The sequence below is a fragment of the Falco punctatus genome (genome assembly GCF_963210335.1).
Source record: "Falco punctatus genome assembly, chromosome: 5".
In the NCBI taxonomy this organism is placed as follows: domain Eukaryota; kingdom Metazoa; phylum Chordata; class Aves; order Falconiformes; family Falconidae; genus Falco; species Falco punctatus.
Window position 1 is genome coordinate 61,352,192 of NC_137584.1, and position 14,177 is coordinate 61,366,368.

The window sequence follows — 14,177 nt, forward strand, 5'->3', positions numbered from 1 at the left end:
AATTTGAGAATCTGTAATATATCAAATAACTACGTAATAGAAATAGCTTTAAATAAGATGCTTACATAATAAAAATATCTTTTAATAGGCATATGTACTAGTTCTTAATAGGACCCATTTATAAAACCAAGATAATTTGCTTTACTAAACATGAATAATCAATCTGGAAACATATTTTTATTTTGTGACATTCTTAGCATCAGTTAGCATCAATTTGTTAGTTTCTTGACACCAGTTTGTTAGAATAATTTTTTAATTTCCCAAGTGGAAGTCATCTTTTTTTGGCCTGAACTTTAATTTTGAGCCAAAAGAACAGGAAAAAAACCCCGCAAACTCTGAAAGACTAATTGCTATCGCAGAATCCATTTTCATAGTACAAGATTCAACTCTGCTCTAGTTACTATAGTTCTGAAGGTACATGATTACTGTTATTTCCATCAGGTACAATAATACTTCATTCTGTCTTTCATTATTTTTTACTAAAATAAATGTAATATATGTAAATTTAGTCATCCATCTATTTTATATTTGTTTATGTTTTTAATAAATTCTGATTCAGCTGCTAAGTAACCAGTAGAGTTACCGACTATTGCCAGAATTGTTAATTTGGTGACATAGGGATTACCGTGCTGAAAGGCTTAATGAAATGTCATTAAGTTAAAAGTTTTTTTTATTTCTGAACATGGTTTTACATAGCTTATTTTTCAGAATGCCTAAGTATTCTGAAAGCTGTTTCCCGCAAAATTGTTTTGTGTTTTCACACTTTCCCCTTTCATAGTAAATTCTTCTTTCTATATGTTAAAGTATGCAGGATTTGTTTAAAGCACAGGAATCTTCATTGTTTACTGCAGCTGTAAAATTTAGGTATGTCTTTCAGTAGGTATCTGGTGCTAAAACCATACAATTAAGGAGAAAACAAAAGGATTGAATTTTCTGAGCCAGTAGTGGGTCTGGAGCTGGGCGGGAAACATCCTTACTAAATGCTTTGCACCAATATTAGTGGAAAACCAGGTGTAGCTTTCCGTGTGACATTCTTGGCACAAAAAACCTACTCAGTAAGTAAAACTTGTACAATTATTCTGCTGGTGCTTCTAGTTCAGAGCAGATTTTTCATGCTTATGAAAACAACCTTTACGGATGTTTAAATGGGAAGAAATAACTACAATCAATACCTTCTCTTTATAACATTTTTTTAAAATCCTGGCTTTTTTCTTATTAATACTTCTCTGTACTGATATTTTATTCATGTTTTTTCTCTTGTATAATGCATATTAAGTATTGTTTCTGAATCTCAGGATTTCAATAGAATAAACCAAAGCACTGCTGGATAACTGAATGTATGATAGCATTGTTCATCTCCTCTCCATTACCACTTAAAGAGTAATAGCCTACTTTCGGTGTGGGCTTCTAATTAACATGCTCTTCTGCATCTCCTCTATTGTTTTAATTCTGTTCCTTCCACAAGGGAAGGTTGTTGTCCTGGATTTTGTGATCAATGACCATACATTGCTAACAGCACCAACTTCTAATTCTCTCTAGGAGATTAGTGTATTTTTATCCTGCCTGGGTTTTTTTCCAGAAATCACGGTGAGACCCTACTCCTGATTGATAACTACAGAGGAATTGAGTTTGGGATGGAAAACTCATGGGACTTTGGGAATACCATATAGACTCAGAGCCCTAACATCATTCAATGCACTCGTTGAGTCAGGCGTTTAGAATATGAGTTATGTTTGCATATAAGTGGCATGAAGTTATATCAATAACCACATCCTTTAAGTCAGAATTAAAATGGGAAGTATGGAACCTGAAGTGATGGCTCATGACCATTAAAAGTGAAATTACCCAAAATTGCTCAAAGTAGAAAGGGAAAGAAGTAAAATAATTTTAAAATTGAATTGTATTTTTTAGGTCTTTTCAATATTTTAATAAAATGTACTGCATAAGTTGCCCAGAGTTGTAGCAAAATGAATCATTGTTACTCATGTATGCTAATCTGTGTTGGTTTGGTTGCACTTTGAGGTTATGCTAGATTATATTATCTATTTTACTTTATAAGCAAAGGTGATACGGAGAAGAGCCAACCAACATACAAGACAATTTTGTCTTTGTCCCGCATGCTTTACCAAATGGTACATTTGGTTTGAAATCACATACTTTTGCAGGCCATAGAGACCCACCTAATTCGAAAATCAAGCGGGGGGCTGACATACATCGCTGAGTGGAAGGGTGGACTGCTTGAACACAAGATGGGACATCTCACTTGTTTTGCTGGAGGCATGTTTGCTCTAGGAGCGGACGGAGCACCTAATGACAAGACAGGCCATCACATTGAGCTTGGTGCTGAAATCGCTAGGACTTGCCATGAATCCTATGATCGCACAAGTAAGTACTGTATCACAGAGTTTAGTTTCACAGTTTGACTTTGTGAAGGCACCCATTGGTATTTTTGCACAATGCTGAATGAAAGTTGTATGATGATGAGAACTTTTTATCCTTTCTGAGCAAATCCTGCTTTGCTCTTAGAGTAACTTTAAGAACGGCTGCTCTGTTTTATAAATAATTTCTGTGCACCTGAATCATATCTACTCACTTTGGTAATTAACATGATAGCTTTTGTTTCACTTTGCCAATTTCTGTATAGCCGAATACAAATCAGAGAGGGACCCTGTTCACTTATGCATCAATATAGCTTTTAATCATGTGTTATGCACAAAAAATTATTTTATGCTCAGTTCTGGTGGTATAACGCTGCACACAATAGAATTGCACAAAGAAAGTGGATTTCTGTGCAGGAAATTTCTCTGGATTCTTTCATCTTCTTATAGAAATAAACTGGCAGCATTTCAGGTCCAGAGTGTATTTTCCAGTTTGATATAGAAAAGTAAATATCCTTGTCTTTTAAGCAAAATTTCACATGTTGCTGTTTATATGAAGTCTTCCAGAATGCAAATGTTAGCATCACTATTCAAACTGGAACTGCTGTTTAGGGCACTGATGAAGAACAGCTTTCTCCTACTCTGAAGTATTTACAAAATATTAAAAACAGAAGGAGCTGCAGTGTCGTCCAGAAATTATATACCTTTTGGGTAACCTGGCTTTGTGCCACAGGAAAGGATCATTGATTTGGTAGATGACATAGTTTAAAGCCTTTCTTAATGCCTTCATTTTAGCATGTGATTTTATATTTGCTAGGCATGAAACTGGGACCGGAAGCCTTCAGATTTGATGGTGGTGTTGAGGCCATTGCTACAAGACAAAATGAAAAATACTACATCCTACGACCAGAAGTCATAGAGACCTACATGTACATGTGGCGGCTCACTCATGACCCAAAGTACAGGCAGTGGGGATGGGAAGCTGTAGAGGTAATGTTCTATTGGACTTTTTTCTTACTAAATCCTAATGTCTTGTTAAGTGAGCTACTGAATGATATCTGGATGTAGTTTAGCAGTTGGAGAGTAAATATTTATTTAAAATTAGTAATATCAACTCAAATTTCCAGAGATTCATTTACTAAATTGATGAACTGAGATCGTTTTTACAAAACCAAATAGTGCTGGTATTGTGTTATTAGAAAAATACCTTGGGATTTCTCCTTCTTAAATACTTCTGAGATCAGGGTCATATTTGGATGTACTGCTCAAGATGTTAAGGATCACTGCATGTGAATGGAAAGTGCAGATGTGTGTCAAATTTGAGACTTGGACATGGAAATAAGCTTTATGATATGTATTTTCAACAGTAATGTACAAAGGTGATTTTAATTAAGGTGATGAAGGCCAAAATGAAGTACTAGATAGCACCGAATGTTTAAAAAATAGGTCACTTTCAAAAAGCATAGGTCATCTAGGCTGAACTCCATTAATGATAACAACCTCTTCTAGGTTTAAATTTCTGTGTCCCACTAGCCATTGAGTTTCAACCATCACGCTGAACCTAGCTATTCAGTTTTGTCTAGCACAAGCCTTCCAAGAGAGCAGCTAGGCTATACTGCAAAAATTGGCTTGCCAAATCCATTGTTTCCCTTATTTCAGTGGTCAATCACTCTTACTGTTAGAGAGGAGAGCCTTTGCATTTACCATGTTTTATTCTCTGGGTATGGGTATTGCGCTCCTAGAGTTCACTTATTTTATCCTCACACTAACGTTCCCCTTGCTAAATTACCTGCCTTTAACTCTTACTTTGGAATTTTTAAGATTGAGGTATCACAGGAGATACAGGAAGCTGAAGAACATTATTTTCTCAGCTCTGTATATTTAAGAAAAATGAAAAAAGAAAAAAAGAAAACAAAACCCTGTGCAGTATTTTTTTCATTCAGTGACCTCTCCTTTGCAGAGTTATTGCTGCCCAGGATTTCAAAAATGTCCTGTCTGTCAGTTTGCCCAATGCCCCTTGTTCCTAGGAGTACGTGACTATAACTTTCTTGGACGGGCCTACACAAGTAGTTGTAGAAGGTTGCTTTATACTAAGGGAAGAACATTTAGACTCATGTCGTCCAATTTCTCATCACCAAAGGACCCTACTACAGAGCTGTTAATGGGTTATGACTCCATATAACTGGCTGTGACACGACATCCGCCAGTCACCTGGCTCGCTCAACAGCAACCAGGATCTGTAATTGTATTCAGTATTCACTGTGTGAGATAGTGAATGTGTGGCAAATGTTGTTGAGTGTTGTGAAAAAAAGAGCGATTCAGTTTTGGTAATTAGATATTCTTGAAGAATGAAATCTATGGTAAAATCTGCTTTCCGTAAAAGAATAGCTGCTAGCATTAACTATACTTCTACTCTCTAATTTCTCCTTGTTTGAATATTCACAGCAATTCTGTATCTGCAGTCAACACTGTATTCAGCTAGGTAGACAGTGGTTATTTAGGACATTTTACTTGCCTCCCTCGGGTGTTGGCTCTATCAGCCCTGAAACAATATGCTCCTCAGTTAATGATTCCAAAGCAATTTTTTAAAAAAAATTATTTGGATATTTTAGATAAATAATGTAATTTAGAGTGCTGTTTCCTTACTTTCTTCTTTGCTAGCGCTACCCATAGGCATGCATTTTACTACTGGAATCTTCCCAGGCAGATTATAATTGGAATATTTACAAGGGCTGTTTAGGGAAGTCATCCCACCAGGCTTCAGCAATGCCAAGTGCTCCTTCTTCAGGAGATGTTTTTCCTGACTCATTGTTGCTGCCCACACTGATAGCATTGTTATAAACAATTGAAATGTTTTCCTTGTTATTATTGTGTACCCTGTTGGTTCAGTTTGTTTGTGTTTACTTCACGTTTGTACACTCGTTTACCTTCTTAGCATTCCCCATGTGTTCCTTGTTTAACATTTTTGTAGTTATTCTTTTCTGGCTCTAAGGCAGTGGATTACAGCCCACGTGTGGGAGATGCAGCTGGTCACATTGTGCACAGGCCCATCTTCTACTGTCCTAATGCACAGTTGCGTGTTTCACATAAACAAACAGCTTCACAGAATGTATAGTCAGCTGTAGGTTCCAAATCTTTTTTTTTTTCCTTTTTTCTCTTCTTTCTTGATATTCATACCCATACAGCTCCACCTGATAATGCATTATTTTTTGTTCTAGCATGTGTCATGATACTGCAACTATTTCATAAATTCTACTTCCTCTTGCTCCCTGTTCTTGCACCAGAAAGCATGTCAATCCACCCTTTTTGTTCTTGGGGAAGTCCCTGACCACTGACTATAGCTGGTTTAATTATCAACATCTGTTGCACAGAGAGGAAGCTGAGATTGAAACAAGAAAAAAGGGGGAACATTCAGACCATTTGTTGTTGCCCAGAAAAGCTGGGCAGATCTTCAGGTGTTTCATGTTCATTTTCAATTCATGACACTGGCAATAAGAACTCATCAGGTTTGTTCCCCAGTGCCCTTGTAGTAGAAAAGGAGGCTGTTCTGTAAGTCGTGACTTCTCAACTTTCCAACAAGTCTATTAATTCTTTCTCTAAAAACATGCTCTAGCCTCTCTATTTTTTTCTTTAGAAACTTGCTCTGCTGCTTTAATTTTGAGTCCAAGATCATTCTGTATGTACTTCAGCAGCTGGAGAAAATGCAGTTACGACCAACAGCAATATCCACTATTTCTGAGTCAGAAAGATTTTATCAGCTTAGCTCATGAAAGTCTCCCTTTCTGCATTATAAATGTGGCACATATTTTGAATTCATAGCACTTCCTTTGTTTTTTTGCCTTTGTGATACTTTGAGACTGTCAGCCAGTTTTCCCTCTGCTTGATGTTTTCCATTACTGTAGCATAACTGATCATAGCTACCTTCATTTTCTGACAACTACTAATTTTAAAAGTGTTTGATTGTTTCTTCCCACTCACCAGTACCCCGAACATCACTGTACTCTGAAACTGCAGGTATGGGCGCAAAAAGCCATGACTGCCAGTTAAATGAGGGTGACAACCAAGAGCTTTTTTATTGTGCTAAGGCTGCACATGAATGTCCTGTTCCTTCAGTTAAGTGGCAAGTAGCTTTGAGGGGTAAGATACTTCACATTTTCATCAAGTGGATAGCACCAGGTGGCTAACAGGGTGCAAGTTAACCTCTTAGTTTACATCATAGCAGTGTGTTCAAGTACCTATATGGTGTATCTCTACAACAAACTCATAAAGAAGGCTCTAACTACATGTTAGAGCACGTAAACCACAAATTCAATTTGCTTTTATTTTACCTCACCCTGTTTAGAACACAGATATTTCCTTGAATAATAGCCTTATCCTTCTAGTTCAAGTTCTCTTTCTGCTGTGCCCTGGAAAGCATAATCTTATGTTTGACGTCAAAAATCCAGACACAGATTCAGCATTCTGAATTCGTTGCAGGTTGAAGTAGACAAGAGGGAAGGAGTACCAGCCAGGGGAAATTACTTGTTTAAACTTAAGTATATTTGTCACTTAGTAAAAGTGTCCAGGAAAATTAAAGAACATAAAGACACACAAGAAAAGACAAATAGGCCTGTTTATATTTTAAAGGATCTCTCCTGGAGAAAAATCCCTTTTAAATATACAATAGGCAGCTTACTCTCTAGTGAAAACTATGGAGAGACTGACGTGCAAGCTAAATATATGCAGATAGCTATAGGGACTCCAGCAAAACCAAGGACATTTAGGATATCTGCTCACAGCAAAACACATATCTTGAGCAGCCTTTAGAGCAGCTGGAGGTGATGGATACCTCAGTAATTATTACTGACTTTTAGTCCCATCTTTCATCAGAAAATGCTTATTTTTATCTTGCAGCTTTTTGCTACATGTGGTTTGAAATGCAGCATCTTTCCCTAAATAAAATGTACACATCCTGTAATCACTTCAGTGATGTTTTTAATAACTTCAGAAATGGAAAAACTAGTTGTCTTCCATCTCTCCATCGGGAGTTTGATAAAACTCCAGGTATTTCAGCTTGAAAGTTGTTGCTCCAATACCTGCCTCCACAGCAGGCACCATGTTTCAGAGTAGTGTGGTCCTGAGTGAATGTAGTAATCCACCGTGCTTACTGTCGTTTTCATTGTTAGAATTTATTTAAGGCTAAAGACCATTTTCTGATTTTTTTTAAATATAATGCATTGTTTTAAATGTAATCATCTTTGATTCTCTTCATTCCTTTATTATACTGCATGATAGCAAAGAGTTATTATAAAAGAGTAAGAAAAATTAAGTCTAATAATACTTTTGACCTTGTTAAATAGGTAAATTATAAAGAAAAAAGATGAATGAATATTTTTAAACAGCAGTGACAAAAGAACTAATATTCAAATAAGGTATCGGATAGCAGTGTATTTAAAGAAGTTATGGCTTGTACATAGGCATATAGGTACTACCTTTCTAATGCAAACACCTGTCTAAAATAAAGCAAAGAAGCAAGGTTTATTAAATAATATAACTATATATACCTTCTACACTTCCAGCACCAGGTACGTGTTCTTTGCTTTCTGTCCAATCTTCATCTGATCTTTTTTCTCCTTCAAAATCAGCTGATCATATAGAACATTTCTGTGGGCAGAAAAGGAATTATATTTTTAGGTGGTCCATGTGCTCCTTTTCATTGTAAAATAGGAATCAATCATCTGTTTTACACCTCTTAACTGAATACACAGTTTGGAAACTAGTTAGAGAAAAACACATTCTTATTCCTACATCTAAAACGTGTTGCATTAATTTCAGCTATGCATTAGCTTTCCATCTACTCCTGTGGAATATATAGCTTTTTCAGAAAGGTATCAAAGCAAAATAGTACCTACTGCAGAAAAGAAACTCAGTCACAGCCCAATAGCAGAGGTTTCCCATTGAAAAATGAAAAATTGCAAAGAGAAACTAAACCACTTACATAGGAAATGGAGAGTTGCCTTTCTTTTTTTGAAGCAGCTGTCAGGAGGTACGGAAAAGACTGGTCTTTATCACAGTTCTCAGTTCTATCACAACAATTTTTAAGCACTAAAATATGACCAAGAAAGGTATGTGTGACATGATCTCTGAAGTCTGATAGTCAAGCCTGTGAGAAAGAGGCTATTATTATTACTATTAAAAAGAGGAAAAAGAAAATAATTGAAAATCCATATGTCTTTACATCCATATATCCCTATATCTTTCCTTCTGAAAACTGGTTTGTGTTCACTTCTTTTATTAACTTATTATTTGATTCTCTTCCTAAATGTAAAATTAGACATGTGTGCGTATGTCTTTGTAAAAAGAGTTTTCTACCTAGAGCTTTATCTGGTTTTCAACTCTTCAACAAAGTGACAATTTGAGGGCAGGGCCTAGTTTTATTGTCAAAGAAGGAAAAAATGGCAGCTGATTAATTTTGTTAATCCCACTGTTGGTTTCCCCCCCCCCCCGCCTTCAGGCACTGGAAAAACACTGCAGAGTAGATGGTGGCTATTCTGGCATTAGAGATGTTTACAACAACCATGAAAGCCATGATGATGTGCAGCAAAGTTTCTTTCTTTCAGAGACACTCAAGTAAGTTAAAAAAGTTGACTTTCATTAATATGAAGTAGTTCTATGTATCGTCTTTACAGACAAGTATTTATCATTGGTACCCTTGACATTCACAGAACAAAATCTGACTGAAATAGTAGAGCTTTTCTTAGGTGACAGGAAGCCAAATTGCCTTTATTTTTTTTCTTTCTGTATCAATAAACTAAATCCTGTGACTTCTGGAAATTTTCTTTACTTCTGATAAAGGTACTTTATAGTCTCAGTTGAGAAATTACATCTCTTTGTTTTGATAGGATCTAATTATATATGCCAACAGTAGTGAAACAAAATGACTAAACAGAGGACTTATCAGGCTTGTATTACTTTTCTTTTTTAAAACTACAGAAAAAGAAAACAGAAGTCATCTTGCATGGTAAGCTCGCAGGGCCTCTCCTAAGTTTTTAATGAAATAAATAATGAAATAAAGGAAGCATTGTCTTGGTCTTTCCACTTTTTTTTTTTTTTTTGGTGCTGTGCAAGAAGTTGCAAAGACCAGAAAGAAGCAATCACATCATTTCAACAGAAATTATAATACTCAAGTAAAATAAATATTGTAAATACAGTCATATACATGGGGGGGGGGGGGTTGGGTGGGTTTTTTGAGATGGTGCACTCCTCCTACTGTGTCTTTTAAATTGGCCTATCAGAATTAGACCAAGAAAAGCCTTCGGGAAAGGATGGTCATTAAGAAAAAATAAAATGTTACTTGGTAAGCAGACTTCCATCCCTAAGAAGACTTCAATAATCATGCTACAGTAGCTACTACCTCGTATCATGACATAAGTAAAATATTGGATTTGTTTATTGGTTACTGATGGGTTTAATAGACCCCATCTTAGTAAATGGGTGCCCAAGCTACTGGTCTAGTACTGGTTTTCTTCTTTAAAAATCCTAAGCCAGAGGTTGTTCTTAAAATACTGTAGTCCAATCTTGTCTTGCTTCTCATTCCTACACTTTGATATACGTGGACATTCAGGAGGAAGAAATTTACTGTGGTTGTGTATTATCAAAACAATGTGTAATAAAATTACTGAGGATGAAATGGAAGCGAACTGATATTTAACTTTGATAGCCTAAATGTCTTTGTCTTCTGTCAGGATAGAGGCACTCTTTTGTTGGTCTCCAGTTGCTATTGCCCTTAAGTCCAATCTGAGTTGAGTAGCCCCAAAGTTTTGCGCTAATCATTGTGGTGCTGGGACTTACTGCTGTTTTGTCATTGGTCAGCTTTTCCCGTTGGTATATTCATCTAGGGATCAGGTGTTTATGCTTTCCTGATAACTGTTGTAGTTTCACTTGCCTGATGTCATCACATTTCCTACTTTTTTTCTTGCCAGGTACTTGTATTTGCTGTTTTCTGAAGATGATCTTCTTCCATTTGAACACTGGGTCTTCAACACAGAGGCTCATCCTCTCCCTGTTCTTCACAAAGACTATGGGAATACAGAAGAAAACCAGAAATAGATGAAGATTAAGTTATACTTTGTTTTTTTCTTATGTTTCTTTCCAGGACTTGGGCACATGATTTGGTTTTAAAATCCTGAGTTTTTAAATCAAGTGTTTTGCAGTCTGTTTTCTTTAACAGTAAATTATTATGAATAGACCCAAACTAATTATGATAAAACCTCAGTCCTCTAATCCAGCTGAGCCACTTCTTTGAAGAGAAATAGGACATCTCTCCAGATTTTGTTAGGCTGCAGTATCGTCCTGGCCAAAAAGAGCAGAGGGTCTGCATGTTACTTGTTTCCTGTTATGCTTGTAAGTTGACTGCAAAATTCTTTTCTCCTCTGTGAGGAGATGTCTGCTTTAAGCTGTAATATTTTGCCATGTTGCAAAAAGCCATATTGAATTAAGTATAAAAAGCTTTTTCTTTTTTTTTTTTTCTGTGTTAATTTGTTTTGTGTGTCATCCAAAACAAATCTTGTGACTGTGACAGCCTCTTCTTATGCGGGTCTATCATTACTTGGTAAAGTATCTGATGTATTTCATTGTCAATGAAGTCTACATTAGGAATATTTTAATCTCATGCAGATACGGCTCGGAAACTGTAGTATACGTTGAAGTTAGACTTAACTAGTTTCTATGAATTTAGCACATTAGTTAGCAGACCTTAGTTTTTCAGGTTTTGATTAGAATATTGTAATAGAATAAATTGTTTCCTCCCTTTTCTAAGTGATGTTATTCTCATGTCTTTAGTCAGGCTACTATGGAGTAAAAAAAGATAGTAATTTCTTATTAAGAAAGGGAGTCTTACCTTCTTTATGTATTTTGTCCAGTAGCTTTCATTTGATCGGATGGTGAAAAGGCAAAAAAAAATACTCAATGACATTTTCCTGGAAGCTGAGAATTATACCAGAGACAATTTGTTTGGTTTTCTGAGACTTCAGCAAACATTCAGATGAGTTCAGACTTGATAGTATATTGTCACAAAGCAATTTAATGTATCTACATGAATAAAGCTAAATGTTCAGATGTGTTGAGGAAGGTAAAAGAAGATAATCAGAGGGGAAATTATCCAGGACAGAACTAAAACTTTCTGAAAGCACCAAGTCTGTCTTGTTTAAGTGAGAGAAACACAGTATGCTTAAAAATATTCCCTAGATTAGAGGCCTGGTTTACTAAGAAAGATAACAGCTTTGCCAAAAATGTTTTACTTTGTGGCATAACCAAAGGGAAAAAAAAATAAATAAAGATGAGGCACTATTCATTCCTGTTTCTATTTAAGTGTGGTTTGGAGTGGTTTACACAATTATTAAGTCTACCTATGTTTTCATTTAGTGACAGGATGACTTTCACACATTTTGAGTAGGGTATAACACCTGGCTTCCCATTCAGAGAAAGTACATTATTTACCGATTGGACTGCAGCAAAACAAATATGGTTCTGTACAGTAATCTTCTTGGAAGGTATTTAGTAAGATAGCTCACGTGTCCAGCACAGCTGAGGAAGCACATTTGTTTAGGCATTACAGAGTATGTTTTTTCTAGACTGATAGAGGTCTACAATGCAGGTTTTCTTATGTAGAAGCCAAGAACAAAGATAACTAATTACATTTTTGTGTATAGCAGCTGAAAGCTGACCTCTAAACTTTACCCCTTCACTCTCTGGAATCTGCAAAGACAGCACTGCCTCTCTGCTTCCCCTGCACAGAGAAGATGGCATGTGCCACACGAGCTGCCAAAGATACGTATATAGGCAGCAAGGCAAGAGGATCTTCAGTGATGCTGATCCTTCCCTCGCAGGCCTGGCAGAGCTGAGCATTCATACATGGAAGATAGTAGGGGTACCCTGCTGAGCCTAGGCCACCCAGCACTGGGAGAAGGGATTCAAATGTAAATTTTACCTGCAGGTAAAGCCTGCTTATGTGGAACCAGCACTGGCTCAAGGCTTTTTGCTTTGCTGCTTTTTAATTACTATTTTCTTTTTTATAGTATGGATTCCCTCATGTCACAATAACAGTTTGCTGAAACTGAATGAACAAGGCTGAAGTTTTAGCTCTCCTCTCTTGAGAAGCAGAATTTTTGCTGATTTTGATACTTCAAATTTGTATCATTGGAGGACTAAAATATTTCACTGTATTTCTTCAGAAACAGCATTTAAGGAAGCCTTCCCCCCTCCCATGTACCACAGAGAAAGTACAGCTGTGGAATAAAAACAGAAATTCTGTTCCCTTTTTAACCAAAAAGTAATAATAATTACTTCTGTTTCGGTTATTTTTATTGGGTCATCTGCTGCTATTTACCACATGGTTGTGCATGTGCTACTATAGGCCTCATATCACTTAAATAGCTACAATAGCTCAGACAAAAAAAGTCTTTGAGAAATGTGTTTTGTAAGCCTCTTTTTACATGGTTTTCTTAACCACAGTATGCTTCCCCCAGATGTGTCTAGTGATCTTGCCTTTACCTAACAAGCTGCAGAGAACCAGGAGAACAAGGTAGCTCTTCTCTGTGTTGCAAAAAGCAGGCTACTCTTGTGTGCATTGGGTCCTATGTACTTAAATATAAGCATCATGACTGTTTCCTTGTAATACAGACATTTAGTATGAATATTTTTTTAGTTTGAGAGTTACAATGATATGAAAGAGCACAAATTTGACATGACTGGTATGGGTATTCAGGTTGTATGTACAAACTGCACTATACTGTACCTTTTGTAAACTAATGTAAGTAGACGAGAAGATTGTACAACGTGTAGATTTGCCAACTGTAAGAAAAAACCTTTTCATAAACTGAGAATATATTGATTTTTCTTTTTCTTTTTTTTTTTTATAACCCCAAAACACCAAAGTTAGAGCAATCATTTTGAAACAGTCCATACTTAACACTGCCTGTTAGATTGCCAAGAAACCATGCATTTTATTTCCCATTCACTTAACTAGCTGCATGGAAGTGGCTAGTGATGCTGTTCCCAGTCATTCATAAGAGCAAAAGAACTTGCTTTATTGTTTGGGGGCGGGCAGAACAGGGGACGGGACACACAGACAGGACATGACAACACGGGATGACATTACCTTTGTATAAACACACTGCCTATACTTTTTCCATTTTGTTGTAGCATAATAATGCATTTAAATCTGCATATGTTAAGTTCTAAGAGGCAGATCACTAAGTGGCACCCACATTGCTTCATGGGGAAAAAGTTTTGGTTGTTTGTGAGATAAGTATTGCATATGTGTTGGTTGTACACAGATTTTTGCAATGCCCAATGGCTCACTGTTTCTATGGTGACTTCATCATACATATTATCCATTTCTGTCATGCATTTAAATTGTTTTTGATTGGTACATAGTCCGTTTAGTCTTTTCATCTTTATATAAACTGAAATTATGGAATACATAATAGATCAAGATGCTTAATTTTGAAGAACTTATATTTGTAAAAATTTCTCTATTGTGAATAAAGTCTTTTAATATATCTGTTCAACTTGTTATAATTTTTCCTAAGTGTGTTGCAGAAGTAACTACAGGAGTCTGCTGCATAGTCTGGTTTGGCTGCTATACTCATGATTTTTTCTCAGCAGATTGGTTTGGTACAGATTAGTACTCTGTGTACTTGTTAAGATACTGTTGTTAATTAATGTTAGTCAGCGTACAGAATTGCTAGCACAGAAATGAATTTCTGGGAGTTCTTGTCAATAAAATTCAGCATACCAAATGTATTTTGGTAGAAAGTG

The 14,177-nt window shown here is 36.1% G+C and overlaps 1 protein-coding gene across 2 annotated transcripts in view; it reads left to right on the forward strand.

The window, feature by feature from the left end:
• Nucleotides 1–13,918, forward strand: part of MAN1A1 (mannosidase alpha class 1A member 1) — a 152,016-nt gene extending 138,098 nt beyond the window's left edge. For both annotated transcript variants that reach the window (XM_080389075.1, XM_080389076.1), the window contains exons 9-12: nucleotides 2,166–2,385; nucleotides 3,196–3,368; nucleotides 8,872–8,987; nucleotides 10,340–13,918. In XM_080389075.1, the coding sequence (XP_080245201.1) occupies nucleotides 2,166–2,385; nucleotides 3,196–3,368; nucleotides 8,872–8,987; nucleotides 10,340–10,466 (636 nt within the window). In that variant the 3' untranslated portion in view covers nucleotides 10,467–13,918. The remainder of the gene's footprint in view (nucleotides 1–2,165; nucleotides 2,386–3,195; nucleotides 3,369–8,871; nucleotides 8,988–10,339) is intronic.
• The last annotated feature ends 259 nt before the right edge of the window (nucleotides 13,919–14,177 follow it).